The sequence below is a fragment of the Sylvia atricapilla genome, chromosome 15 (assembly GCF_009819655.1).
Source record: "Sylvia atricapilla isolate bSylAtr1 chromosome 15, bSylAtr1.pri, whole genome shotgun sequence".
In the NCBI taxonomy this organism is placed as follows: Eukaryota; Metazoa; Chordata; class Aves; order Passeriformes; family Sylviidae; genus Sylvia; species Sylvia atricapilla.
The window spans coordinates 5,560,422-5,588,404 of record NC_089154.1 but is presented as its reverse complement, the minus strand read 5'-3'; the positions used below and the strand labels follow the sequence as shown (position 1 = coordinate 5,588,404).

The 27,983-nt window shown below is 50.6% G+C and overlaps 3 protein-coding genes across 8 annotated transcripts in view; 2 read left to right on the top strand and 1 right to left on the bottom strand.

Moving 5' to 3' along the window:
* The first annotated feature begins 6 nt into the window (after window positions 1–6).
* Window positions 7–11,639, top strand: FLCN (folliculin). 2 transcript variants are annotated; one of them, XM_066329832.1, is made up of 12 exons: window positions 7–259; window positions 1,495–1,773; window positions 2,980–3,126; window positions 3,775–3,996; window positions 4,568–4,728; window positions 5,470–5,561; window positions 6,303–6,493; window positions 7,072–7,185; window positions 7,559–7,682; window positions 7,940–8,071; window positions 9,356–9,461; window positions 10,216–11,639. In XM_066329832.1, exons 1-12 carry the CDS (start codon window positions 125–127, stop codon window positions 10,415–10,417), a joined length of 1,905 nt encoding a protein of 634 aa, XP_066185929.1. In that variant the 5' UTR covers window positions 7–124; the 3' UTR covers window positions 10,418–11,639. The 2 variants fall into 2 exon arrangements, with proteins under 2 accessions (XP_066185929.1, XP_066185930.1); XM_066329833.1 differs by lacking the exon at window positions 7–259 and adding an exon at window positions 273–451.
* A 1,826-nt stretch (window positions 11,640–13,465) lies between these two features.
* On the top strand, window positions 13,466–15,216 carry PLD6 (phospholipase D family member 6). Its single transcript, XM_066330395.1, has 2 exons — window positions 13,466–13,868; window positions 13,944–15,216. Exons 1-2 carry the CDS (start codon window positions 13,466–13,468, stop codon window positions 14,189–14,191), a joined length of 651 nt encoding a protein of 216 aa, XP_066186492.1. The 3' UTR covers window positions 14,192–15,216.
* A 4,260-nt stretch (window positions 15,217–19,476) lies between these two features.
* MPRIP (myosin phosphatase Rho interacting protein) overlaps window positions 19,477–27,983 on the bottom strand; it is a 73,587-nt gene continuing 65,080 nt past the window's right edge. For 4 of the 5 annotated variants that reach the window (XM_066329824.1, XM_066329826.1, XM_066329827.1 and 1 more), the window contains 8 exons: window positions 27,731–27,848; window positions 26,646–26,805; window positions 26,437–26,556; window positions 25,977–26,063; window positions 25,160–25,322; window positions 24,744–24,829; window positions 23,607–23,672; window positions 19,477–20,640 (listed from right to left, as the gene is read on the bottom strand). In XM_066329824.1, the coding sequence (XP_066185921.1) occupies window positions 23,640–23,672; window positions 24,744–24,829; window positions 25,160–25,322; window positions 25,977–26,063; window positions 26,437–26,556; window positions 26,646–26,805; window positions 27,731–27,848 (767 nt within the window). In that variant the 3' untranslated portion in view covers window positions 19,477–20,640; window positions 23,607–23,639. The remainder of the gene's footprint in view (window positions 20,641–23,606; window positions 23,673–24,743; window positions 24,830–25,159; window positions 25,323–25,976; window positions 26,064–26,436; window positions 26,557–26,645; window positions 26,806–27,730; window positions 27,849–27,983) is intronic. The other variant, XM_066329825.1, reaches the window with a different exon arrangement.

Genomic DNA, 27,983 nt, shown 5'->3' with positions numbered 1-27,983 from the left:
TCTGCTGGCTGCCGCTGGCCCCTTCTCCTGTTCCCGGTGATGGAACAACACTGTTCCCGCTCTGCGATGTGACCGTGGGGCAAGTGTAGCGCGAGAGGGGAGGAGGCGCCTTCTAGACCTCCTCATGCCCCCCCCCTTCCGTGAGGCAATGGGTCCGCCCGGCCCCTGTGGACAGGGCGGCCCTGGGCCGAGCCACTGCGGCAGCCGGGGGGTGGCTGCTCCCCGGGAGAGCGGCGGGACGGGCCAGCTGAGCCCCGCGGTACGAACGGGCTTCTCATCTCTCTCTCTCCTACTTTTTTGTCCATCTTTTCTCTTCTTCGCGGCGGCGGCGGGCGCGCTGGTGGGGAGCTATCTGCCTCTGTCCCCCCCCAGCTGGCGGTGGGGTTGGTACGGGCGGTGGGTCAGTCGGTGTCAGGCGCCCGCGGACACGGGACGGGCCGCGGCGGCCGCGGTGAGCGGGGGCTCTGGGCACGGGGAACCGGGGCTGGGCCGGGGGTGACCGGGCACGGGGAACCGGACACTGGGCCCTGCGGGACAGGCCGGCCCGGCTCCGGCAGGGCTTGAGGCGTTCAGGTCCGTGGACGCTCAGCAGGGCCGGCCAGTTCCGGCCTGAGGCTCCGGGCACTGGGGTCTGCGCTGTGCGACCTCAGCTTTGATCCAGAGGAGGCCACCAAGTTGATCAGAGGGGAGAAGCACCTGTCCTTTGAGGAAAGGCTGGAAAAATTGGGATTCTTCAGCCTAGAAAGGGGAAGGTTTCAGTTGTGGCCTTCCAGTACCTAAATGGAGCTTACAGGGAAGATGGGACAACACTATTTACAGGGGTCTGGAGTGACAGGAGAAGGGGGAACGGCTTCAGACTGACAGCAGGGTTAGGTGGGATATTGGGAAGAGATTTGCCCGGTGAGGTGGTGAGGCCCTGGCACAGGCTGCTGAGAGAAGCTGTGGCTGCCCCATGCCTGGAAGTGACCAGCCGCAGGTTGGATGGGACTTGGGGCAACCTGGTCTGGTGGAACGTGTCTGTGCCCATGGCAGGAGATTGTGCTGGACGATTTTCAAGGTCCCCTCAACCCAAACCATTCTGGGATTCCCTGTAAGACTGGAGGTATCTGGGCATGAGCCCTATACACCCCCATGGGGCCTGAAGTGTCCTGGCTCAGCGTCAAGGATCTGGGATGGCAGGTTGGGTTGCTCAAGGCCATCCCATCAGGAAACAGAAGGTTGGTCCTGGATCAGTGGAATGCCCAGGGAGGTGTTGGAGTCACCGTCCCTGGAGATGTTTAAGGAAAGGCTGGACATGGCACTCAGTGCTCTGGTCTGGGTGACAAGGTGGGGATCGCTCGCAGGTTGGACTCGATGGTCTTGGAGGTCTCAGGCTCAGGCTGAGCTTAAGGCCAGCTGCTCCTGGTGGGATGCAGGGCAGGAGCAGGACAGGCACCAGCGAGGCCTGAGAGATGCTGTGATATCCCGTGTGCTGACCGTGTGCTCTGGCTGCAGGAGGCCTGGCGGGTGTGCCGAGCCCTCACTATGAACGCTATCGTTGCCCTGTGCCATTTCTGTGAGCTCCACGGCCCTCGCACCCTGTTCTGCACCGAGGTCCTGCACTCGCCGCTCCCGCAGGGTGCCGGCAGCGGGGACATCTCCGGGCAGAATGAGCAGGCCGAGGACGAGGAAGGTGGGATTCAGATGAGCAGCCGGATCCGCTCGCACAGCCCGGCTGAAGGCGCCAGCGCCGACTCCAGCAGCCCAGGGCCAAAGAAATCAGACATGTGTGAGGCAAGTGTGAAAATCTCTGTGTGGGCATCGGTGTCTTTGGCTTGGGCTAAAGAGCTTCTCTGATGCAAATTGAATTGTTGAGACAAATAAAAATGTGAGCAGCACTTGTTTTATATGTGTCAGTGCCAGAAGATCTCCAAGCCCTCATAAGTGGCAAGCTGGCCCTAACTCTAATCCTAATGATCCATGACAAGGGGATGAAGGAGCTGTTGATGAATACATACACCTTGACAGGACCTTGAGGTCTCTAAGCTCTGTGATCTGTGATTCTCTTGTGGCTGAGAAATGCTTTCCTCATCCTCAAGGAGAGTTTACTTCGTTAGATTGGATCAGATTATTTATTAATAGTAGTTTTAGGAGCAGTATTGGTTAGGAAAAAAAATGCAAAAACAATTAAAACAATAGGAATAATGTATATTCTCAGTTGTTCAGGGCTTTTCAGCCTAGAGAACAAAAGTTTGTGTGGAGACCTCACAGCAACCTTCCAATATCTGAAGGGGCCTGCAGGGAATCCAGAGAGGGACTCTTTGTCAATAATAGGACAAGGAGTAGTGTGTTGAAACTGAAAGAGGGGAAATTTAGGTTAGGTATTCTAAAGAAATTGTTCCCTGTCAGGGTGGTGAGGCCCTGGCACAGGTTACCCAGAGAACCTGTGGCTGTCCCTGGATCCCTGGAAGTGTCCAAGGCCAGGTTGGACAGGGCTTGGAGTAACCTGGGATAGTGGAAGGTGTTCCTGCCCATAGGAGGGGTTGGAATGACATGATCTTTAAGGTCCCTTCTAACCCAAACCATCCCATGATTCTATAATCCTCATACTTGTCTTCTATCAGTACTTCCTCCAACATTTTTATTATTCATCTTCCCTTCAGTTCACAACCTTCAGTTGTGGCCAGTTTTGTTTGGCCAGTTGGTTTCAGAGCTGCTCTAACTGAACTTTACCAGCTGTAGAGCCAGCACCAAGTTCACAGTGAAATTAAATAGTGGAAAATGAGCACAAGAGCAGAGGAAGTATGGCAGAGTTTTGTGTGAGGAGCTGGGTTCAAATCCTGACCCTGACTCACCTTGCTTGCCTTCTGAGTTTTGTGTTCCTGTCTGTGTGTGCAAATAACATTTTATGGTGCTTTGGAGTGAACAGTCAGAGAGCTCTTTGGAAACCTGAGGTAACTGCACACTCATTTATGGCTGGATTTGCTTTTCTGCCTTCAGGGCTGCCGCTCTCTTGCAGGAGGACACCCGGGGTACGTCAGCCACGACAAAGAAACCTCCATCAAGTACGTCAGCCACCAGCACCCCAACCACCCCCAGCTGTTCAGCATCGTGCGCCAGGCCTGCGTCCGCAGCCTCAGCTGTGAGGTACCTGCCTCGGGGGACAGGGAAACGCTGCTTCTGGCTCCTGTGTCACTTCAAATCCAAGATATTCCACTGCTGATCCTGGCTGCTTTGTGCAGACTGGAACGTGGAGGGAACCAGGTGGAAAGACAGGCACAGAAGTCTGTTTATTCCAGGAGTGGTGGTGTTTTTTAAGCTTGATCTTTGATGACCTCAGGGCTTCCTTCCTCTCACCTTGTGAGGCTAAAAATCCTATCCCCTTCTTGGTTTTGTTCCTTGTGCTTATTATTTGTCATTGTGAGATAACCTGTTTTTTGTAAAAACCTCTGAATGTGGCATTGAGTGCCTTTTGTAGACCATTAATATTCATCCTCTAACAGACATGGAGGAAAAACCTTACAGATTAAAGAGTGTTTGTGTCAAGATCAGCAAAATTCCTTTTGGAGTCTCAGTATTGTAGTTGAATGGAGCTGAATTCTTAAAATGCAGTTAAATTGAAGGATTTGGAGTGTTTGTAGGATACATCTGGAGGGCTGTTTGACCACACTTTTGGGATAGTAGCGTAAAAAGGCTTCATTTATTCACCTAGTGGGTGTTAAAAGTGCAGAAAGCTGTTTAGTTGGTTATCCTGTGATGTGTTTAATGACTTAGGTGTGTGTCCCTTCCCTTCAGGTCTGCCCAGGACGTGAAGGCCCTATTTTTTTCGGAGATGAACAGCATGGTTTTGTGTTCAGCCACACCTTCTTTATCAAAGACAGCCTGGCCCGAGGTTTCCAGCGCTGGTACAGCATCATCACCATCATGATGGACAGGATTTACCTCATCAACTCCTGGCCTTTCTTGTTGGGAAAAATCAGAGGCATCATTGATGAGCTCCAGGGCAAAGCGCTGAAGGTGGGTCAGTGACTCAATGTCAGTATCTCAGTCATGATCCCTGATTGACAGCTGAGTCAAAAACCTGATCCAGCTCATGCCAGGGTAGTCATTAAGATTGACACAAGGCCTTCAGGAGAGTGGTGTGTATCCCCATCCCTGGAAGTGTTCACAGCCAGTTTGGACAGGGCTTGGAGCATCCTGGTCTCATGGAAGGTGGCAGCAGGGTTGGAGCAAGTTGATCTTTCCAAGCCAAACCATTCCAGGATTCGATGTCTGGGTGTGTAGGAGGGAAGGAACAGGGTGTTTCTGTCATTTGAGACACTCAGTGCTTTTCAGAGGCCTTGTAGACAACAGCTTTGTTACAAATGTAAGTAAGTAAATCTGGGAAGTTCAACGATTTTGGAGCACAAGTGACAGTTTTAGTCCATCTAAGAATAAGATGTGCCTTTCTCTGTTTTCCCACGATTGGATGAGTGTATGTGACACACCCTTTTCACTTGGTATTTTTTGCTGTGGGTTTTTTTCCCTGAGCTCCGTGCAGACACTGAATCTCTTTGAGTGTGTGACAGTGGCCTTGCTGTGTGTGCAGGTGTTTGAGGCAGAGCAGTTTGGGTGTCCCCAGCGTGCCCAGCGCATGAACACGGCCTTCACCCCGTTCCTGCACCAGCGCAACGGGAACGCCGCCCGCTCCCTGACATCCCTGACCAACGACGAGAACCTCTGGGCCTGCCTGCACACCTCCTTTGCTTGGTAATGCCACTGCTCTTCTCAGCTTCTTCCTCAGGAGGATGTTGCCATATCCTGAAAGAGTGGGAATGGGATTTGTTTGGGTTTTTTTGGTTTGGTTTGGTTTGGTTTTTTTTGAGGTGATACTTAGACTTTGCTAAGTAGCGTCTGAATTGGGAAGAACCAACATGGATGTCTTTAGGATAAAAATATGTCTTTTTGCTGTGAAGTAAAACTAAGGTGGCAGCTGATAGAAGCCATGGCTATGCAGATGGAAAGGTTTTGCAGTGTGGAAGTGTCAAAGAAAGGAATAAAAGATGCTCCTACCCCCAGTGTGTTGCACCTCGATTTGACACGACAGACTGGTGGTTCACCTGGGAGTGCCCCTGTGCTGGGATCAGCTGCATGGGAGGTGCAGCCATTGGGCTCTGAGAGAGTCCAATTGCTCCAGTGCCTGACTGGCTCATTAAAGTTCCTTGGAAAGATGCCACAGGGAGAGTTGCAGCACTGACATGTGATTTGGCTGGGGGATAAGCAGGCTGCACAAAGAAAATGCAGAATGCTGGGATCTGGGTGACTTTGCGTGGCAGGGATTGTAAAATGGGCTGATAATCCCACACTGAGGAGAGCACAGGGATGTGCTGGAAGGTAGCATAAAGTGGTTAGTGGTTGGATGTTTTGTTTGACATCATGACAGGTTTCTTGCTAGATTTTTGCATCTGGCAAGCTGCATGACTCTACTTCTCTTCCTTTCAATGTCTCCAGGCTTCTGAAGGCTTGTGGTAGCCGGCTTACAGAGAAGCTTCTGGAGGGAGCTCCCACAGAAGACACCCTCGTTCAGATGGAAAAACTTGCAGGTGAGACAGAAGTTTCCAGAGCTGCAGAGACCCTCTGAGAATGCTTTAGATGATGAAACACTGAGTCCTTTGATCGGTGTCTCAAGCACAGCCATTGCTCATCAGTTTTACCTTCCTGGTAGTCTCTGCAGCAGAGATGCACTCTCCCATCTAGAGATGGCTCTGACAGGAATGTGAAATCCAGGCACCTCAAAGGCTCTCTGCTCTCTGTGGTGTTTGTCACTCAAGTAGCACTGTTGCATCATCAAGATTATTGTTCTCTGTGGCTGGACTGGCCCTCCCAGTGAATCTCTACAGCCAGAAGGATTTGCAGTCACAACATACAGATTTCTTGCTGCATTTTCTACAAACTTTCTAAAAGTAAAGGATCAATTCTTTTTTTTTACTGTGTTGAATTATTTTATTAACCATGTAGACTAGAATCTACAAAGCTTTGTCCATAACCTTTAAAATAAAAATAGAGAGCATAACTGATCAAAAAATGTGACTTTCTGTTCTGAAAGGTGAAGATAAAAATTGTTTCTTCACCCTTCAGTAGTTATTTTTTATCTGAATTAACACTTAGGTGTGTCTCTGCTGCTGCCAGTACTTTCAGTTACTGTGTTCTGAGCTCTCTCTTCCCACATACACCCAAAATCACATGGCTGCAGCATGTGAGCACTTTCCAGTTTCCATTCCTAGAGAGCAGCAGTTTTTATGACCAATCTGCTTTTTTTTTTTTTTTTTTTTTTTTCTCTCTAGATCTGAAAGAAGAGTCAGAAGGCTGGGACGGTTCTGAGGAAGAAGAGAAGCCTTCTTCCCAGCCAGATGTTGTGGAAGGGCAGGAGCTGTCCAAAAGCTCCCCTGAACCATCTCTGATGCCAGATTGCAACAGCTGGAATGTAGCTCACAGAAGGTTGTCTGTCTTTCGCTCTCTCAGGCACATGAGACAGGTAAGAAAGGCTGCAGAGTTCACAAGCTCTTTTCTCCTGATAATGGTGGTGGTTTTTTTTCAAACATACATTTATTTTCTGCAACCTGCACATTCCCTGAAGCTCTGTTCAGCACAGTGCCTGCCCAGCCAGGAACATGATGTGAACTGCATCTCTGGGCACATTCCCTTCCTCACGTGGGCCCCTGATGATCATCAGTTATGTGGGTTGGGGTCAGATGATTTCTCTCAAACTCTGCACTTCTTCCCAAAAACAGTGACAACAATTTAATACTGAAATTGTGCAGCCTCTTCAAAGCCAAGTAGTATTTGCTTTAAAAATACGTATTTCAGAGGGGAAAAAATTACAAATAGAATAAATAATTCTGTACAGATCTTGCTCTTCTCTTGTGCTCCCAGTGACCTGGTTGAGGGGGAAGGTTCATGAGCCCAAGGTTTATGTGTTAAATTTCCACATCCATTCCTGTTGTTCACGTCTAGCCATTTTCCTACCTGTCACTCATGTTTTTAACAGGGCAAACTAGACATTTCACTTATTTTCATAACCAATGCAGAATGGTTTGGGTTTTTTTTTTCCAGGTTCTTGGGGCATCAGCATTCCGAATGCTGGCTTGGCATGTTCTGATGGGGAACCAGGTCATCTGGAAAGCTCGGGATGTGGATCTTGTCCAGTCTGCCTTTGATGTCCTACGGGTAGAAACCTTTTCCTTTGTTTCTTGGCTGCATATTTTTACATGTATTTCTCTACTACTCCAGCCCTTGTAATGATCTGCCCCGACATGTAATCTTGTGAAGACTGTTCTAAATTATGTGGTTTTGAAAAAAACAGCAACCAAAAAAACCCTCAAAACATGCACAAAACGAAATCCCCTCAACTTCTGGATATCTTGCTTGTCCTCAGCAGGACTGCAGGGGCTCTCAAGCTGAGTAAGCTTTGATCCCCCAAATCAGGAGCATCTGCCTAAGCAGTGCTCCAGGTCTTGGTTGGCCCTGGAAGTCAGGGAGAGAATTGTACTTTACTTGTTTAATTCCAGAGTTTCTCTGGGCTGGTTTCCTCCCCCTGCAGACGATGCTGCCCGTGGGGTGTGTGCGGATCATCCCCTACAGTGACCAGTATGAGGAGGCCTATCGCTGCAACTTCCTGGGCCTGAGCCCACACGTCCAGATCCCACCACACATCCTGTCATCTGGTAAGAGCCTGCCGCACAACCCTCTCTCCTCCCTGTCATGTCATGGTAAAGGACACTATTTTTTAATTTTTTTAATAAGTATTGGCTGCATGAAATAAAGCCTGAACCACTTCATTTTATTTTCCCCGTGTCTTTGCCTGGTCAGTGACTGGAAGATGTGACACCTCCTCTAGGCACTGACCATAGAGGGGTCTGTAGCTGTGTTTTGGAATCTGGGCTGGCACAGCTCATGCTCTTTTGGGCTCTTGTTGCTCCAGAGTTTGCAGTCCTTGTGGAGGTCCGTGCTGCCACCCGCTCCAGCCTCTACCCAACCCTGTTTGATGATGAGCAGTCCCTCAACAAATACGAGTTTGTTGTCACCAGTGGGAGCCCCGTTGCAGCAGATCGAGGTGGGTGATTTGGAAGCAGAAAGAACCTCTGTCCCTGACATTAAAAGAGCATCTTAATCTTTAACTGGTTTTCATGTACTCTAGCCCTTAAAAGGAGGTTTGAGTTGAAGCCAGGTCAATATTCAGCTGGGTTTTAGCTCTTTGAGGTGAGGTTCACCACAGATCGTTGAATTATAACAGATTTGCTCTACCAGATCAGCATTTTGCCTATTAATTTTTATAACTGAGAAATGGATTCTGTAACATAGGTATAAGAAGAATTGTGGGGAAATTCTCTAACCCACAGTGAACACTTTCAATCCTGAAATACTTATGTGTTTATTTTGAGTAAGACTTAACTTGTAAGGACCATGACATCACTCATTTTCCATGTTCCTCTTGGTAGCCAAATATGACTGATAGAGAAATACCCAGACTTTTTTGTTGAATTTTACCTACTTCCTTCCAGCAGTTGAACACTTGCTCCTAGAAGTGATTTGAGTCAGGTCCATCAGTCTTGTCTTTTCTGGGAAGTCTTAATTTAGATGGATTGGTCTCACTGAGTGTCTCAAAAGACATGGCAGATGGCTTGTCCTTCCTCTCTGTCCCTGAAGACAGAGATGCAAAGCAGAGGCTTGCTCTCTCCATAGTGCTCTTCCTGTTGTTGATCTCACATGTATAAATACACCAGTTTATTTTCCATCCAGTCAGATGCATGTCTAGAAACATCTGGACAAAAATAGTCACAGGAAGGTCTTTTCTCCACCACAGCACCAAACTTATTAGGCCATGGGCTGCTGGGAAAAATGTCTCCTAAGGGCTTCCAAAAAGTGGTCCAGGAGTGCCTTGGATTGGTTGGTATTTTTTTAGTAAGTATCCTGGAACTGCTCTTAACAAGAGGAATATTAAATGAAGTATAAGTTGAGGGTTTGTATTTTTATATATGTGTTTGTATATTGTACAAGGAAGCATGAAGGTTTTTTCGTAACCTTGTGTTTTTAATGATCTTTTGATAAGGTCACAACAAAAGATAAGCAGGAGTTTAAAAACTGAAGGGTCTGAAGAAAAAAACAAAGGCCCCATAACCTCTCTGGATGTCCTAGGGTCCTTCACTAAATTCCATGTTGCTTCTTGGTTCAGATGTTTTTCTGATGGGATGATCTTTAGCTCTTCTTCCATGGAAATGAAATCCCAGCAGGCCACTGGGGGACATATTTAACAATTATTAGTAGTAAAGGTGTAAGCAGTAACCTTTAGCTTGTGTATCCTCTTTCTCACCCTTTCCCCCTTGTTCTGCTCCTGCAGTTGGCCCAACAATCTTGAACAAGATTGAAGCTGCCCTGACCAACCAGAACCTCTCTGTGGATGTTGTGGATCAGTGCCTTGTTTGCCTGAAGGAGGAGTGGATGAAGTAAGTACAGCTGCCTTGCTTTCAGAGGAGCAGCTTTGGTGCTGCTCCTGGAACAGTAACAGCAGAGTGCAGGACACACTTTAGTCAGGTGACTCCTGCTGCAGTTCAGCAGTAGTTGGACTTACAGGAAAAAATTAACTCAGGAGTTAAGAATTTTCTGCTCTAGTCCTAACTCTTTTTGGCTTTCAGCAGTTCTTAACCTTTATGCTTCAGTTCACACATCTGTAGGTTACCTGCATGACAACACCTGTCTGCCTCACCTTGGTTAGGAGGATTAAATATGCAAATCCCTCTCTGCCTGTCAGTGTGGCCATACCCCGGCACAGGTAACACCCAAACACATGCCCGGGTTCTGCCTTCAGGCACTGCATTTCAGAGGTGCAGGTAGCTGTAAAGGAAGACCAGTCAGCCATGTGAAATAATTCATGGAACATCATGACTTTGTGAACTTACCTGAAGGCAGATGGGCACTGGATGTGTCTCCCAAGTTGTCACAATTAATTGTTCTACTTTCTGCTAGAATAGAAAAACCAAACTAGAAATATGCCCATTATTACTGAAAGTGAGTTACCTCCCTAACTAATCACCCTCCTTCATCAAAGCATGAGAATACTTTCAATAAAACACTGGTTTGAAGCTTTTATTAAGATCTAGTTGCAGTAGGTGCCAAGAGGAGCTCCAGTTCCTCCTTGTTCCCTGTTTGATGGTGTGTGTGAGTCCATTTGATAATGACAGCCATCTCTTGTTCCTGCAGTAAAGTGAAAGTCCTCTTTAAATTCACTAAAGTGGACAGCAGACCCAAGGAGGATACCCAAAAACTGCTGAGCATTCTGGGAGCTGCAGAGGAGGACAATGTCAAACTCCTCAAGTTCTGGATGACCGGCCTGAGCAAGACGTACAAGTCCCACCTGATGTCGACCGTTCGCAGCCCGACGTCCTCAGAGTCCCGGAATTAAAGGGTGCCCAACCTCCCCTGCTGCCTTCAGAGAAGGGCAGGGAACCCTGGTTACCTCTGCTGAGCCTGCAGCATGTGCTTTAGGTGGATAGTGAGGCTTCATCACTATTCTCCTGGTCCTCAAACCAACTTGAAGAGTGACTTGAGTCTTTTCTACTTGCTGTGAGACTGGACTAATAAGTGCTAATCCACAGTGCTGCTGTCTCTCCTGGAACTCAGCTCTCAATCTAGATGTGCACACTCAAGACTAAAACACAGCAACGCTCAAAGAATCAGATAAATTAATTAAAATCCCATGCTGTCCTCATTAAGCATTGTGGTGTGGCAGCAAGCCTCACCTTTAGATTCCTTGGCAGGCCCGTGACAACATCCAGAACTCCTGGGAGTGCATATGGTTAATCTCACTGAAATCCCACATAAATCTCCCTAAATGCCTGAGAGAGCAAGAACCAAAAATAAGAGGCACGTCACAGGGTATGGATCACATGTAAATTATTTCAAACCACTTCGTGCTCAGATTTAAGAGACTATTTTCTGCTGTAGCATAAGTCAGGATATCCCATGGGAGTCCTGTCACTCCTCTTTATTTATTTATATCTTAACTTGAGACGGTTTTAGCATTTGCTTTGGAAATCTTGTCTGGGAGGCCAAATTGTAAAATAGGAAATCTCAAAATGCAGCCTGCTTGCCTCTCAGAGGGGAAAATACTCGCCTTGTTTTGCCTGTGGTTGCAGAACTTCCAGGTAATGAAGATAACCTCGCCAGGAAAAGGTTCTCTTCTGTCTTTTTTAGCTTCCTAATTAAGTTAAGCAGAAGAGACTCAACCTGTAGGTGCTCCCTTATATAACTCTATAGTAGCCATTTTTGCTTAATAGTTCATGAAAACATTGGTGCATTTTTTAATTACCTAACCAGATATTCCTTATCTGTACTGTAAGGAATCACTGTTTCTGTTGTGAAGTCTGGGGTTATGTCTTTTTTTGTTGTTGTTTTTCTGGATCATTATTGGGAACACTTGACGTTACCACAGATACTTGGAACAAGCTAAAGGCAGGTTTTACCCAGGTGACTTTCTACACTCACTCAAGCTCAGAGAGGATGTTCCAGCTTGTCAGAAGTTCTGTTCTTAAATATAAAATATGGAGGTTGATTTTTGTCTGGAACATCTGTAAAATGGAGACAGGCATTAAATCTCATAAGAGCTATTTTTGTAAAATGAACAACGCCTGGTTTTGTGTTTATCTTCAGTGTGTTCATGTTGTGGTGGGGGAAAGCAGCAACTTACCCACAAAACTCCTGCATTCTTAGCCTAGATCTAATGTAGAGAATTTAATACAGGTCTTTTCCTCCTTTCTTGTTGACTGACCTAGTAATCTTTATTTTAAAACTATTCTGATCCAGTCCAGAGCTATGTTACGGAGCAGGTGAGATGTCATTTGGCGCGGAGACCTTCTTGATTATTGAACTGGCTTTGTCTAAAAAAACAGCTCTCACAAGCAATTCAACATCAAACCTAACCTAGTGCTTCCTTCCAAAGCAGCAGAGGGTTGGTCACAAGGTCGAGCTTGGCTGCTGCTTCTCCGTTTTTCTTGGTGAGACGTCCACGATGCTGATCCCTCTCCATCCTGACCTGAAACGCGGCCGTCATGGACAAGCAGACTCAGTTTTGAACCAGGGCAAGGAAACCACTAACTTAACACTTACAGAATGCCCACAAGGAAAGAAAGGGGAGAGCTGCCAAGTCAGTGAAGCTACAGCCCAGCTGTGCTTGCCTGCCAGAACACATCTGTACGTGGGATTACCAAATGATTGCCTGGGCAGGTTCCTGCAGCTCTCAGGTGAGGCCGCGGGTGCTCCCTTTGCCATCAGCAAGAGCTGGAATGTGCACAGCCTAATTAACAAAAAAAATCATGTCTGCAGACATCTTTCACTACCCTCCTTCCCTCCAAACGATACGCCTTGGAGACAAACTGATTGAGGCAGGATAATTCTTTATTCCAGTGTGACTTCTGCCTGGCTGAGCAGCGTGTACCTGGGAGCGAGGTGGGAGCGGCGAGAGGAGCTGCAGCTGCCGTGTGATGGACACAGTGCTGGGTCACTGCTGGCTGCAGTTACAGACAAAGCCTTCTGGTACCACTTCTGCCACCCCTGTCCCCTCAGGTCATTGTCCCCCTCTGTCCTGCCCTCATGAGACTCCACCTGCAGAGCTGCCTCCAGCTCTGGGGCCCACATCATGAGGCTGTGGAGCTGCTGGAGCGAGTGCAGAGGAGCCACAAGGATTCTCCAAGGGTTGAAGCCCCTCTGCTCTGGAGCCGGGCTGGGAGAGCTCGGGGGTGTTCACTTGGAGAAGGCGGCAGGGACACCTTGGAGCCCCTTCCAGAGCCTAAAGGGGCTCCAGGAGAGCTGGAGAGGGACTCTGGGTGACAGCCTGGAGTGACAGGACAAGGGGGAATGGCTTCCCACTGCCAGAGGGCAGGGATACATGGGATATTGGGAAGAAATTCCTCCCTGTGAGGGTGGGCAGGCCCTGGTACAAGGTGCCCAGAGCAGCTGTGGCTGCCCCTGGATCCTGGAAGTGTCCCAGGCCAGGCTGGAAAGGGCTTGGAGAAGCCTGAGATAGTGGAAAGTGTCCCTGCTCAGGGCAGGCGGTTGGAACTGAATGATTTTTGAAATCCCTTCCCACCCAAACCATTCTGTGATTTAAAGGGTGTGTTGCGTGTTTGCAGCATCCACTGCAGGAGCTCGGTGTGGTGAAGGGTTCGCTGTCAGGGTTTCGCTGCCTGGGGAGGGGTCGGTGTTCGGGGAAGGGTTCGGAGCCCGGGGCAGGGTCGGTGCCGGGATTCCGGAGGTCGGCCCAGCCCCGTGCGGCGGCCGCTCCTCCCCACGGGCCGCTCCCGCCTCCGCCGCGGCTGCGCGGGCCGTGCCGTGCCGTGCCGTGCCGTGCCGTGCCGTGCCGTGCCGTGCCGTGCCGTACCGTGCCGTGCCGTGCCGTGCCGTACCGTTCCGGCTGTGCGGTGCCGTGCCGTGCCGTGCCGTGCCGTGCCGGGCCATGGGGGCCGCGGGGGGCGCGGCGCTGGCGGCGGCGGTGGCGGTGACGGCGGTGGCGCTGGCGGTGGCGGCCTGGCGGCGGGCCCGGCCCGTGCGGGAGGTGCTGTTCTTCCCGTCGCGGCCGTGCTGCATCGAGGCGCTGCTGGCCGAGGCGGCCGAGCCGGGGACGTCCCCCCGGCCCTGCCCGTGCCCGCTGCCGAGCGGCGACACCGCCCTGAGCCGCCTGGTGCGCCGCCTGCTCTCCGCCCGCCGCTCGCTCGACCTCTGCCTCTTCTCCTTCTCCTGCCCGCAGCTCGCCCGCGCCGTGCAGCTGCTGCACCGCCGCGGGGTCCGAGTCCGCCTGGTGACGGACGCGCAGTACATGGGGCTGCACGGCTCCCAGATCGGCCGCCTGCGCCACGCGGGTGAGCGCCGAACCGCGCCGCCGGGACTGTCCCCGGCCCATCGCTGGCCCCTGAGCAGTCTCCGTGTCTCCGCAGGGATCCAGGTGCGCCACGACCAGCACAGCGGGTACATGCACCACAAGTTCGCCATCGTGGACCGGAGGATGCTCATCACAGGCTCCCTCAACTGGACCACCCAGGCCATCCAGAGCAACCGGGAGAACGTGCTGGTGGTGGAGGACGCCGAGTATGTGAAGGCCTTTCAGGATGAGTTTGAAAGGATTTGGGAAGAGTACAATCCTGCCAATTACGTTTTTTTTTCCTCAAAAGCAGTAAATGATTGAGCTGCTTCACAGGGCTAGTGGAGCATGGTAACACCCACACGTTTTATTATTATGTATAGACATTGTTTTGTTCACGTGGGTGTGCCTTTGGTAAACGTCTCCAGAGAAGTGATGTGTTCTCTGCCCTAAAATGCCACAGATCCCTTGCTGTGGGTCATTCCCGTGCTAGAGGGAATGACACAACCGGGTGTGAGGGTGACAGTGACAGAGCTGCATTCACAGGCATTAAGACTTGGGGCAGGCTCTTTACTGTGCCCCGTGCAGACCAGGTGTGTTCATGCAGTGCTGAGCACGTTTCAATGGTGAAAGGAGCACTTTCCAACTCGGGATATGGAATGGGATTGTAGCCAATTCCAAATGGAATTGTAGCCCGAGGGCTCCTCTACACCAGTAACTAAAGGAGAGACGAGATGGTACAGCAGAGTTAAGAGTTTCTGTAGATTAAGTGCCACAGTTACATTTCTTGTTGGCGTTAATTGTTCAAAGTTGGTGAAAGGAAATCCATGGGAAATAGCAAAAATTTTTAAGTTTTGATTGTGTGTTTCTTTTGGTTAAAAGTTAGCAGAGCTCCGGTGTAAAAGCAGGAGCACAGATGGTAATGACAGCTTCTTTTCAGCAAGGAAGTGTAGGGAAGTCTGGAAGGAAATGAGAGAAATGGTTCTTTAGGATTTATCTGAGAGCAGACACAGCTGGGGCTGGGTCACCCACTTCAGCTGAGGTCTGGAAACTCTGGTTCCTTCAGGTGTTGGGACACCGTGTCATGGTCTGTGCCCTCGCCTGGCAGCACCAGCCTGGGGACAGAGAGGGGAGGGAGGTGACATCTCTGTCCCCACAACTCAGTGTGGAACAGAGATGATGTAAACCTAAGAATTTCAAACTCTAAATAGTGTCTCTGTAAGAATTGTCTTATACTGAATAGAAAGTGCCTTAATATCTTTCAAGATGAAAAGAGGTTTTGATATTCTGTTACCAGTTTTGTTACCAGTAGTGCTGGGATTGGCACTGTTAAATAAACCATTTTCACATCAATAGTCTCATCTGACTTTTGCATTCTTATTCCTGTAGAACCTTGTTAAGATATTTATGATACAGGGACATCCCCAGGTTTTAGATTCATTCTGTTTAAAGTTTGCATGGGGGAAAGAAAACCATGTTACCTGTATGGAAGCACCTGGGGAAGGTCATTCTCCAGTAAATCCCAGCTCTAGATTTAAACTACTTAAAATATAGTATTGCTGTCAAAATGCTGCCTGTAGCATTTCCTTTGTGAAGTGTGACTATAAAAACAAACATCTTCCTTTTCATGCTCTGACCTCTGCCCCGTTTTTTGTTCTTTTTAGAAATAAATCTGTCATACACAACATGCAAAGGGTCGTGCAAAAATAGTTTATTACCATATAGTTAATGTAAAGTTAGGTAATTTTACAAAGTAAAAATGATCAGCTACATCCAGGGGAGCCTAGCTTGTCACACAAGGTTTGTAAGGAATAAATACAGTGAGAAAAAGTGACGTTTCTATCACAACGAGCAGCTGATCAGGAACGGTGGCTCTTAAAAAAAGCACTGAATAAACCGGGAGTGGAAGGGAGAAGGGAAAGGGACAGAAACTCATACACATGGAGAAACAGGAGCCTTCCACACCCTTCTCCTTTGCAGGGGGGAAAAAAATGTGTGAGAGCCCCGAGGCTGCAGCATCCCAGCACTGCCCAGGTCCTGCTGGCCCTGCTCCAATGCTGCCCTGTCACATCGGCACAGAAACGACTCTGGGAAATGACTCCACCTTCAGGGCTCACAGTTCCCTGGGTTGTTCCCAGACACACAGAGCACAGTGCCCAGAGCTGACCCAGAATGTGTCCCCATCACGGGTCAGTCGGGTGAAGCTCTGCTCGGTGAAAGCCAAGGCCAAGCTGTTCCGAGGGCACTGGAGGAATAATACCTGACCAATAATACCTGAAACTGCCACATCAGACACCACCCACAGCCTCACAGAGCTTCCCTCCAAACCTCCATCCTTCCAAAGGATTCTTTAAAGTCATCCAAAATTCCAGGAAGGTGGACGCTGGCCAAGCCGGAGCATTCCTGCTTCCTACTTACCATAGTCTCCAGTATTTTACATGCTTTGCTTTCTCTAAGTGAGAACAAACAGTGAGCAGTCCTGTCCTGCACACAGGGTGAAGAAAGCATGAAGAAAATAATGCTAATTGCACCCGTTGTTTACGAGTTCAGGGCCAGCTGGGTTAGTTCAGCTGGTACCAACTTGTCAGGTTTCTCCAGTAAATCCCACACCCTCTGCTTCCCCGGCAGCCTCACACGGAGTTTGTTGTTCCCAGCCTGGTGCTCCCTGTGTCTGCAGCAGTGCCTTGGATCTTGTTGTAGTTACACAGTGAGTTACAGCTCGTGGCCACACTGCTGTGGGATGGGTGTCTGTGCAGGGGGAGCATCCCAAATCCAGGGGCTCGCTGTGCTCAGCCCAGCTGGCTGTGCAAGGAGAGCTGTGGCTCAGCAGGGAGTTGTTGCTGCTCTCTGTAACAGCAGTTTGCACATGCACAGTGTTGATGCTGCTGTCAAACACAAGATTATTGAGTCCTCTGGCTGGAAAAAAAATACCCCAAATTTGAAGGAGGTTACAGTGCTCAAGACAGACTGTACACAATCTTCGGACAGGTACCTTCAAAGCTAAAGGCATAGATCAGCAGAAAAGGCTTGAAAAGGTATCTATAACAGTCCTCAACCCCAAACAAAGAAGTTTATCAGGGCAGATGGAGTGGGTTGGATACGTTACACTCATTCCTCCTCTCCCAGCCCACACGTGGGGCCTCTGCGCTCCAAGACTTAAAAATTAAACCCACAACTCAGTCACAAAAAAGAACCCTCTGCAAAATGCTGAGAAATGAATATTTACACTGCACACTTGGAATGCTATACAGGTATTAAATTACTTCAGTTTTTAAAAAAGAGAAGAATAAGAAAGCTTTTTTTTAATCTAAAAGAATTGGAAAAAATACATAGCAAAGGCAAACCACAGCGAGTGTGTGTGTGCTGGAGTGTCCACAACAAACCGAGTATCCAAACCAGGACAAAAATGCCAAGGTCTTGTGGAAGTGCCATCAAATGGAGTAGGTACAAAAGTGACATGTTTTGCAATGCAGCCCAGTTTTACTGCAGCCCAGTTCCATGGTACCAAGAAAAGAGGAATCTTCTGCTTTACAAGTCAGCGCCAATTCTAAGCAATTCTGTTTTTGAAGCAAATGATCACAATTTGCTTCTTTTTTTAATACGTGGGCAAAGAAAAGGTGACATTTAAAGAAGGATTCAGTCTGGCTCAGGGGAGATGGTGCAAATGGCAGGAAAATTTTACTCAGGAAAAATAAGATTACTTGGAGCTGATGAGGAGACACCTGTGCCTTTGCTGCACTTGACTTTTCCTGAGCCTCCCTTTTCTGGTGCTGTCAATAGTGTGGAGTGATGCAGAATGCAGCAGCTTGCCCACACTCTTTCTAATTTAAATAGCCACTGATTAATCCCAGAAGGTGGATGAAGACTGGAGCAGGAAAAAGCAGAAGGATAACTGAGGATCATTACTATGAATAAAAGGACTTCTCCCTTTTTCAAGTACTGGGCTCTGCAGGAATATTTCAGTTTGGGGCTGTTTATTGATGCTGCATGTTCCTTTTCTTTACTGTAAAGGCAGGTAAAGTGCTGCCCCTTGCCTTGGAGAGATGCTCAGACTGACCAGAGTGAGCCCAGAACCCTCAGCAGGGGTTCAGAACATTTGGCTGCATAAGGCACCTTCCTTCCTCTTCTTCCTGTCAGTGATCCCCAGAATTCAGAGCTCCCACCCTAAATACACCCCAAACATCCTTCCTAAGCACTGCCCCAGAGGGTGCAGCTCATCCTGACAATGTCAAGGCCACTGCTCAGCCCTGTCTTTACAGCCAAACAAGATTCTCCATTTATTCTTCCAGAGGAACCCAACTCCCCCATGGAAAATGTCGGCTCCTTCAAGCCAGAGCACATGAGCAGGATTTTCTGGGGAATCTAAGGAAGGTCAAGGTCCACATGGCAAGAAGGAGACCAGAATGTTCTGCCTGGCTGACTTAAAAGGACAAAGTCCCATCCTAAGTCTAAAGAGAAGAAGAGGAGGAGGAGGAGGAGGAGGAGGAGGGTGTTCTCCTAGAGCCAGTGACACCTTGCAAGGGAAGAGCAATGACAATGACAAGGCCCATCCACCATCCCAAATCCATGCTGCCTCCCACGGCCTCTGCCAGGAGATCAGAGCTCACCACGTTCCTGGAGCAGCCAGGGATGGAGTGGTTGGAGAGGTGATCCAGTTTAGGAAGGTTCCCAGGTTCTCCAGTGCCCAGATCGTGGCAGTGCTGTGCTGAACTCGGATGCAGTCACTGGCTGCACATCCACACATCTGAGGGCACATTCTGCTGACGAGGGAAAGGCTTTGTATCCAAGAGGGTGAGCATTTTTCCTACCCTGCTCCCATCTCCAGGACCTCCATGCACACCCAGGCACAGAGCATCCCAACAGGAACAGGTGCTGTGCCTCCTGCAAGGTGCTGCCATCCTGCCTGGGGACAACTGGGGCTCCTCCGGGCAGGACCAGCTGCCAAGTCCTGCTGTGAGGTACAAAGCTGGACACTTGGCCATGGCAAGGCCACACAAGCTGGAAGAGCCTGATTCCCATCGTGGTTCAGTGACACCATGTCCTGCTGAGGGTCTGATGGCTGGAAAAGAGATTCTGCTCCCAGGAGGATGAAGGTAACTCTGGAGGCTGCTGTGGTCCAGCCTGGCAGGACTGGGGGTGGCTCCACCAGCCCCGTGGGGCTCTGAGAGCTGCGCCTGTACCAACCACCAGACCCAAAATCAGCACGGAAGCACTGGGAGCTGCCAGCCTCAGCCTTGGCCGAGTGCCCAAAGCACAAGAGCAAGCTCTGCTCCAGCTGACGGCCAGGATATCTTCCACATCCCAGCCTGAAGTGGTCACTCAGCACCTAACTAGGCCAGGAAGCCAATGTGCCAGAGCCTCCTTCAGCCCTGGTGACAGGGAGAGGCAGGACCTGGGATCCCTCCAGGTCCCAGAGTTATCCTGGGATGAAGCCTCACACCTGTAAAGCAACACAGGCTTCTTCTAGGAAGCCTCTGCTCAGCTGGCTGTGACCATGTAGTGCTACCAGCTCCTCATCCCTCGGTTTGTATGCATTTATCTGCCTCATGGTGCTAAATTGTATTTTTAGATACAAAAGCTATTAGGACTGAGAAGGTCTGAAGCACATACTGGTTTTGAGATTTTTATTTCAGGAAAAGATTAAAGAATTAAAATAGGAGCTGCCCTGCTGACAAGAAGAGTTGAATTCAAGAAGCTGGTAAAAAAAGTAGCATTATATGCATTGAGCACTGTGCATTTTCAGTCAATATTGGCTCTACCTTCTACTCTACTTTCCTTTGACTAGGAAAAGGGAGTTTCACATGCGCACAGACCCTGGGATACACGGGATTCAATGAGAGGAAGGGAGTAACAGCAAAAAAAAAAAAAAAAAAAAGAAAAAAAAAAGAAAAAAGAGTGCTGGGCTTGATCTAACAGAGGCAAGAAAGTGATCTTACAGCTCGGCCCCTGGAACACCAACTCCGACCACCAATGAGACGGGAGCGAGGATGCGCCGACGGGGCCGACTCGATGGTGCACTTCAGTAGCTGCAGCTCCCCATCCACAACCACCTGGGCAGTCACCAAAGCTTGCCAGGCTTCGGTGGCACCTACATTCAGGATACGGCACAGTCACGGGGCAGGAGAATCACTTCTTGCATCTTTCTCCAGCGAGATGTCAGTGTTGTACCTCCAGGCTGCGGACGCTGGCACGGGCTCGCGCTCCCCGACAGCTTCCCCCGGCCTTCCCCCCTTGTAGGTGCAAGTAATGCAGTCGAGATCAATGGTTAGATCAGGCTCCTGGTGTGCTCTGAGCACGGGGTCTCTAGACAGCAGTAAGAGCTTGGTCTGGCTGACACCAGCCAGGCCCTGCTCGCTCTTCCCGACAGAGCTATAGCTTATTAACAGGCTACTGAGCCTTAATACTGACACTTAGTGTAATGGTTTACAGTAAAGAAAGGATTCTCCTACAAAGCGCCAAAGGTGGGGGGGGAATAACCCCACTCCAATCCCTTCCTCTCCCTCTCAGAGTCTCTGGAGCGTCTCACAAGCAGGGAAAGGAGCCGGGGAGGCGAGGGGGGGCACCGCCACCGCAGCGCCGGGTCCCGTCGGGGCGTCAGGACGAACGACAGCGAGGACATCGTAAGGAACGAGAGACAAACAGTGCTGGTGCTGTGCTGCCTCAAGCTGGGAGGTGCGCGTGGTCAAGCGGAGCGGGGAGTACTAGTCTTTCTTCAAGTCCCTGGATTCAAAAAGCTTCAGGCGTTCTTGCACAGTCAGGCCTTCCTTCAGACTCTGGGAGAGACAAAAGACAGAGAGCGTTGGGGCACGGCGGGCGCCGGGCGCGCGGGGAGGGAGCGGTGCTCAGGCAGAGGAGCCGTGGCAGCGAGGAGTGGGCTCCTTGGCGGAGGATTAGTGGGACATGCTGAGAGAGAACACACGGTTATGGAGGGCGGTTACTGGCGGGTGGTGCCTTGAGACAGGGTGAGATTGCAAATGAACCAGGTGACGAACCAGAAGCGAATGAGAGGCACATCATGCTGCAAGCGGGATTAGCTGACTTGGGAATGACCCCCGGAGCTCACAGGGCGCTGCTGGATGGGGCAATTCCAGTGGAGGGAGCCCCAGGCAGGCAGCTGGGATCTGCTATGCTGAAGCCCCCAGGATGCTGAGGAGGACCTGCAGGCTGGTCCTTCCCTGCCTCCCACACCACAGCGACACCCATGGGGACAGTCCTGGCTCCACTCCGTGCAGGATTTGCTCAAGAAACCCTGGAAATTGCTGTGTGCTGCCAGCGACCATCCCACCCCTTCTCTCACCCCACCCCGGGACTCTCCCAAGCCAAAGATGTCTCAACAGCCCATGGTGAGGCAGGAATCCTAAATGCTGTTCACGTCTGGCAGGCTCTGATGGTTGATCCAATTCAGATGCAGCATCCAGATTTCAAGGCACAACTCTCAGCTGGCCAGCAGCCCCCTGGCATTTGGAACTATAAAATCCATCACCTACACACTGGGACTCAGTAGCACAGCACTGAGACGGGCAGAAACCCAGAAACAAATTGCCTGACTACTGTAGGGCAGCTTTAAATTGAAACCAGCCTGAGGGGATGCACCAGCCTAATGCCAGTACCCTCCTTCCTGCAGCCCCAAACCTGTGGCATGAGACTGAGGACAGCAAAACCTTAGGTGGTTGTTGCCTTAGGAGCTGTCACTGTAGATGAGGAGGCACAGCCACCTCCCATCCCTAAAAACAGCCTCCATAACCAGGGCTCTGCCCCTCTGTGCCCCACTGCCTGTCCCCACCCACAGCTCTGCCTGCCAGCCTGGTCCCTGGAACTTGCAAGGAATTCATGCTGCAGCTGGAACGTTATTTGCTTTACAGACCAAGACTTGGCACCTTCAAAGGCACAAACTGAAGGGATGGAAATCAGCTCCTAGGAGGAAAGTCTGAGGGAATTGGGATTGTTCGGCCTGGAGAAGAGAAGGCCCAAGGTGACCTTCCAGAGCCTAAAGGGGCTCCAGAAGAGCTGGAAAGGGAGTCTGGATGACAGCCTGGAGTGACAGGACAAGAGGGGATGGCTTCTCATTGCCAGAGGGCAGGGATAGATGGGATATTGGGAAGATAGTCTTCCCTGGGAGTGTAGTGAGGCCCTGGCACAGAGTGCCCAGAGAAGCTGTGGCTGCCCCTGGATCCCTGGAAGTATCCAAGGCCAGGCTGGATAGGGCTTGGAGTACCCTGGGATGCTGGAAGGTGTCCTTGCCCATGGCAGGTAGTTGGAACTGGATGATTTTTCATCCCTTTTAACCCAAACCATTCTGTGATTCCATGATCCTACTATCAAGAAGCCACCTCCCCTTCTCCTTTCCCTTCCTTGGCTGTGGTGCCAGGGGACTGTTCTATCACAGCATCAGGTTGGACTTTAGGGCTGCATTTTTCTTCCCATGTATTTACGAAGGCAAGACTCCATGATAAACTTGCCCCAAGGCTGTGCAGATTCCCATGGTTACTGTATTTCTGGAAATGTTTTTCCTCCCACAGGCCCACAAACACAGAAGGGCTTTGCCAGGCAGCATGGAAATGAAAGCACTAAATTGGATTGAATTTCCAAACGCTGTGTGCTCTCTTTCCAATGGGCAGCAGAGTCTCCTGGGATGAGACTCTGAGCACACACTTCCTAAAGGAAGTTTACTTTGGGCCTCTTTAAATGGGAGCAGCTCATGCATTCCAGTTCTCGCATCTGATTTCTCGATGGATGGAAAGAGACACCAGGAATCATCAGACTGTTCTGCCTGACGGCACAAATTCCAGCAAATTCAGCCCCCGGGCAGTGCCACAACCGTTTCACTTGCTGATGAGGTGAGCCTGATGAAGTGAGACTAATGTAGGATGATATCTGTGATAAAGGGATCTTCCAACAGACTTCCTGGGGCTCTCCACCCACCGTGCTGGGAGCTCCCCTCTCCTAACCTGCCTCTGCAGGTGCTCCCACCTCAGTCTTTGCCATGGGCCAGGAAATTTACTATTGCTCCAGTTAATGGAGATATCTGACTCATTAGAGTTAGCCTCATTTCTATCAGCTCCCTCCTTTTGCTGGATGAGCTTGGAAGCCTTGGAGACTCAGGGATGGAGAGCAGGAGGAGAAGGTTACTGGGCAAAGAAGACTTGCTCAGGCATGGATTAACCTGAAAAAGCTGCAACTGTGGGTAAAGGAAATTAGGGCAGTCCAGGACATTCCCTCTGCAGCTGAGGCAGCTGAGACCATTTTCCATGCTCCAGGCTGCTATGGGAAGTACACTTAAAGCAATCCCTGACTATGCCTGCACCTGGTTAACAGCAAAACAGGTGTTTTCCTATGAGACCTGGACAGTGCTGGAGTTTAGTCTGAGGCATGCAGAGTCATTCAGGCATGCACACTCAGTGTCCCACACTCCCAACACAGTACACAGGAAAACGTGCCCCACCATGTCCAAATCCTCTCTGTGATGATGGAGCTGTGTTGGTGAGGGTGGGAAGAGCAAGAAGACAAAAAGCCACATTCCCCAGGGAAGAGGCAGAGAGACTGTGTTTCACATGGATCTTGGGTACACTGCCTTCTCCCTTCCCCTTCCCCCAGGAAAAGAATTAGCAGTGAATAAACCTGTCAGTCAGTCATTAAGAGAAGGAGGGCTCTGGTTTGGCAGGGAGGTGTGAGCAGTGCATGCAGAGGTTGGGCCGCTCCCGTGGTGGCTGCGGCGCTGGGAGGGTGCCGGTGTGTTTACCTACGTGGCAGGGAACCTGGACTCGGGTTCATTTCAGTTATCCCATGAGACCTGCTCAATAACGGACTGTTGAAGGAAAAAGCAAAATAAAACAAAAAAACAAAAAACAAAAACAAAAGAAGCTCATAAATCCCATGTGAATTTGCGCTGGCGCAGCCCCAGCCCCCCCCGTCCCGCAGCGATGCCCTGGCACAGCCCCTGCTTCCTCTCCTCTCCTTCCCCACCAAGCAACACACATTGGGACCACACAGAAAGTGATCTGAGTTGAAGTGGTGAATGGAAACACAACGTCAGAGTGGCCCAGCAGATCTGGGCTGCCCCAAAATGTGCAGAAGCCTCTCTCTGTTCACTGGGTGCAGTGCAGATGCCCCGAGCTGAGGAGCTGCTGCTCACAGAGCTCCAAGTGTTTCCCCACATGGGCACCAAGCTCACAGTATTCTGCCTGCCTAGCAAGGGCCCAACCACTTCAAACATCAGTACGAGACACTAGGTGAGAGGCAAAGCAGGTTTGCTCATGCTGAGCTTCCTCCCAAGTGCCCTGTGTTTAATGCCGACTCCTGATCAGCATTATTTGCCCTTCCTCATCCCACATGATGTAACTGGCTGCCAAGGGGAGCTTGGCACAGCATCACTGGGCTTTGGGATCAACAGCAGGCACAGAAGGACCACAGAAGCACAGGACCATCTGCACCACGTTAACACACAAGCAAAGTGTGTGTTAAATATGCCCAGGACTCAGGCATTGCTGATACACATAAAGACAAAAAATCTTGCAGTGATGAACACTAAAACTAGAATGATGTGTACATTTCCACCTATATTTCAACTTTAAAGAGGGAGCAGATACTGGGATAGTCCTCCTGTGAAAGACCAAAGAATAAGGTGAACTTCAGCCTTTTTTCCCACCAGAGAGCAGCTTCATGCCCGCAGGTGAGCAGAGTCCAGAGTGGGGGAGTGGGCCCTGCCTGGCTGCACAGTCAGTCCTTTTGCAGTAAAAAAACATTCAGGCTAGCAGTAGTGGTTGGGAAGCTATTAATTTTGCTCCCCTGCCCATTTCTTCCCACTTGGGATCCCCACTGAAGAGAAATGCTGGGCATTCCTCATTCCCATCCCACTGGGCAGGACATCTGAGCTCACCTTTGACCTGATATTCCTTAGTTGCCGGCTAACACTGGATCTGTCTTTCTTCAAGAAATCAGGGTTGCTTTTTGATTTCATAATATCTGGGAAGAAGCAAAAGAAGTGGGATTAGCCTGATGCCCACTGCCTTCCTGAGAGGACAGGGCTGGGGCTCTGCCCTCCCAGTCCAGGAAAGTGCCCCGATGAGCCCGACTCTTAGCGCTGCCCCAAGGGCAGAGGGCGCTTTTGGGCATCCCTGCATCACAAGGTTTTCCTGATGCAAAATGCCAGAAGGCTTTCAAAGCTCATCAGCTTTGGGCTGGAAGGCCAAGTCCTACACTCACACCCATCACTGCACAAGGGTTTGCACTCCAGGATTCCCGTGTTAGCTCGGGACACCCAGGACTGCTTAGAGCTGCTGGAGGAGGACTGACCATATCCCGATACAGTGGTGTTCACAGGGGATTTCTCTCCCTGAGCTTCTGTGGCTGCTTTCAGCTGCTCTTTCAACCTGCTGATATCACAGTCTGCCTTGGCCTTCACGATGCTCAGCTCCGTGTAGATGTCTTTGTACTTGTCGCTGGCGTATTTCTTATCCTGGCAAGGGAACAAGAACAACCCGATGGAGCCAGACAGACAGCTGGAGCCGAGGGGTTTGTGGATGCACTGAAGAGGAGCTTGGCAAATGCCGACGGAAGAAGAGCCGGCAGCGGGAGAGAGGCTTGGCCAGGGCAACACACGCCCTCGGAGCTGCTTCCAACAGCGATCCGGGACTGCGGGAATGGAGACAGGCGGAGAGCCGAGAGCCAAGGGCCAGCACACAGTGCTGCCCGTGCGTGCAGCCCCTCAGCTACAGGGTTTGTTTGTGGCTTTTCATTTTAGCCAAGACACAGAATTCAAGCAGAATTCCCAGAAATGGCCTCGGCTTGTCCAGAGCAAACCAGTTCCACTGCTGCGAGGCTGGGCAGATCTCTAACACTGATTGTTTGTGCCATTTAAATCTGATCTGATGTGACAGTAAATGGGGAAATCATGCTGAAAGGGATGTTTTCCCACACTGTCTCCTTTCTGGGGTGTCTTAAGTTGATACATGGAGTGCTTTAGTGATGACACCAAAATGGGAATTGAATTACATTCAGGGGAAAAACTAAATATGGTTTCAAATCTGGGTGTAAATGGGCTGAAATCTAAGCACAGACAGTCAGGAGCAGAGCACAGTAAGAGCATTTGCAGAACCACCCTTGGCATTACCCTCAGTGCTGTCTGCAGCTCGTCTTTGAGGGAGCTGATCTCCTGCTTCAGGTACTGGATTTCGGATTCTTTGACCCGCAGCAGGACCTGTGGGAACAAAAAAGAGCATCTTTGCACCTGAGCAGACAGTGTGACCCAGTGGCAATCAAGCCAAGGGCTGGAGACTCAGCCCCATGCCAGCACCACAAAGCCTCTGGTCCACCCATCTTCTGCTTCTCACAAAAAAAACTCCTCCTGTTTCTCTTGGGAACTTGTCCAAGCTTACACTGCTGATGTGCTCCCTGCACATCCCAGTTTCTGTCCCCACTGCTCTGCATGGATTGGATCCCACGGACAAGCAGGGGCTGACCAGCCACGAGAGCTGACTAGGGGGCGGATGGCTGTGACACCTCCTGGCTGTGACACACTCCCGGGGTACACAGCACTTGTGCCCACCCACATGCCTCTCTGCAGAACTCACCTCCAGCTCGTAGGCGTCCTTGCCCTGCGTGAGAGGCGACCCAGCAGCCTCTCCCCCGCCCTCCCCGGTCAGCAGGGTTCGCAATCGTGTGATCTCCGCAGCCAGGCGGTTATTCAGCTCCTGGGAAGAGGAGGAGAGCCGTTGTGGGAAGGGGGAGCACAGCCACGGCTCAGCACCGAGCCCACGGTCACCAGGGCAGGGACCCTCACCTGGTTGTGGGCGTTGAGCTCCTGGTTCTCCCGCTGGCACTGGCGGAGGGCCTGCCTCTCAGCCTCCAGCGCCTGCGCCAGGTGGGCGTTCTCCAAACACTTCTGGGAATACTGCTCCGAAAGCACCTCCAGCTCCCGCTGCACCGACTGCAGCTCCTCCCTGTGGAACACACCTGGGGGTAGTGCCCTCTCCACACACACATCCCCATGCCCATTCTTCCTTCAGCATCCTGGGACAACCCAGCAGGGAGCTAAGCACCAAGGATAAGGATTGCGTATTTTCTTTGGGAAAAAAAGCTCAAGCCCAGAGCAAGTCAACTCTTCCCTCTCCTGGCAGAGCCATCCTTGGGCTCCAAAGGGAACAGGAGGTTGCTCTCTCAGAGGTTAAGTGGCAGAACTTTCTCAGGTTTCCAAAAACTGAGCTGAGGTCTATCAAAATCTGCCTATGAGAAATTCTTCCCTGTGCGGGTGGTGAAGCCCTGGCACAGGTTGCCCAGAGAAGCTGTGGCTGCCCCATCTCTAAAAGTGTTGCAGGCCAGGCTGGATAGAGCTTGGGGCAAGCTGGGATAGTGGAAAGTGGTCCTGCCCATGGCAAGGGGCAGGAATGAGGTGAGCTCTAAGGTCCCTTCCAACCCAAACCATTCCAGGATTCTAAGTTTGCCCTGGGCACCCAGGACCAGTGTACTTCCACACCTCTGCAACTGATATAGAAGTACCAAGGTTGATAAAGCTGACAAGCAGCCCTGCTCAGTTCCCACGGAAGGACAGCCTTGCCATAGAAAGCTCAGAGCTTCCTCCTCACCTTTTGAATGACCTCGCTGCTGTAGCTGTGTGAAAAGCAGCACTGGCTGATCATCTGCTATTTCTAGGGACCACAAAGCAGCTATTCTGGGTAATGTGGGGGCATTGACCTAGAGCCTGAAAGATTATGGGTAACCAGGAAGCTCTGACAGATGCAGCGAGGTCGAGACCAAGGGAAGAGGTCCCTGAAATAACCCCGAACTCATTGCCAGAATCAAATGGGAGAGAAGAGGCTCCCACACATGATCTCCCTGCAAGAAGGCAACAGAGGACAGTGGTCTTACAGGTACTGCCTTCGGAGGGCCTCGATGTCGGCATTGACGCTGCTGATCTGGGAGCGCTGGGACTTCTCCAGCTCCCGCTCCAGCTCCTCCCGGTGAGCATTCTTCATGGCTTCGATGGCTGGGAGGGGCAGCACACTGTTAGCACCCAGCACCCTCCCCCCATGGCTGGGCTTTGAGTTTTTGTTCATTTTTTAAAGGAATAAAACCAAAGTCATCCCTGAAAATCTCCCACTGCTTCACGGCCCCTTCAGTC

Bases quoted from the DNA above. Each gene is read 5' to 3' on its own strand.
- FLCN (XM_066329832.1), top strand. From the start codon at position 125: ATGCCCCCCCCCTTCCGTGAGGCAATGGGTCCGCCCGGCCCCTGTGGA. The intron at 260-1,494 runs GTACGAACGGGC...CTCTGGCTGCAG, and splicing joins CGGGCCAGCTGAGCCCCGCG to GAGGCCTGGCGGGTGTGCCG. The intron at 9,462-10,215 runs GTAAGTACAGCT...TTGTTCCTGCAG, and splicing joins CTGAAGGAGGAGTGGATGAA to TAAAGTGAAAGTCCTCTTTA.
- PLD6 (XM_066330395.1), top strand. From the start codon at position 13,466: ATGGGGGCCGCGGGGGGCGCGGCGCTGGCGGCGGCGGTGGCGGTGACG. The intron at 13,869-13,943 runs GTGAGCGCCGAA...GTGTCTCCGCAG, and splicing joins CGGCCGCCTGCGCCACGCGG to GGATCCAGGTGCGCCACGAC.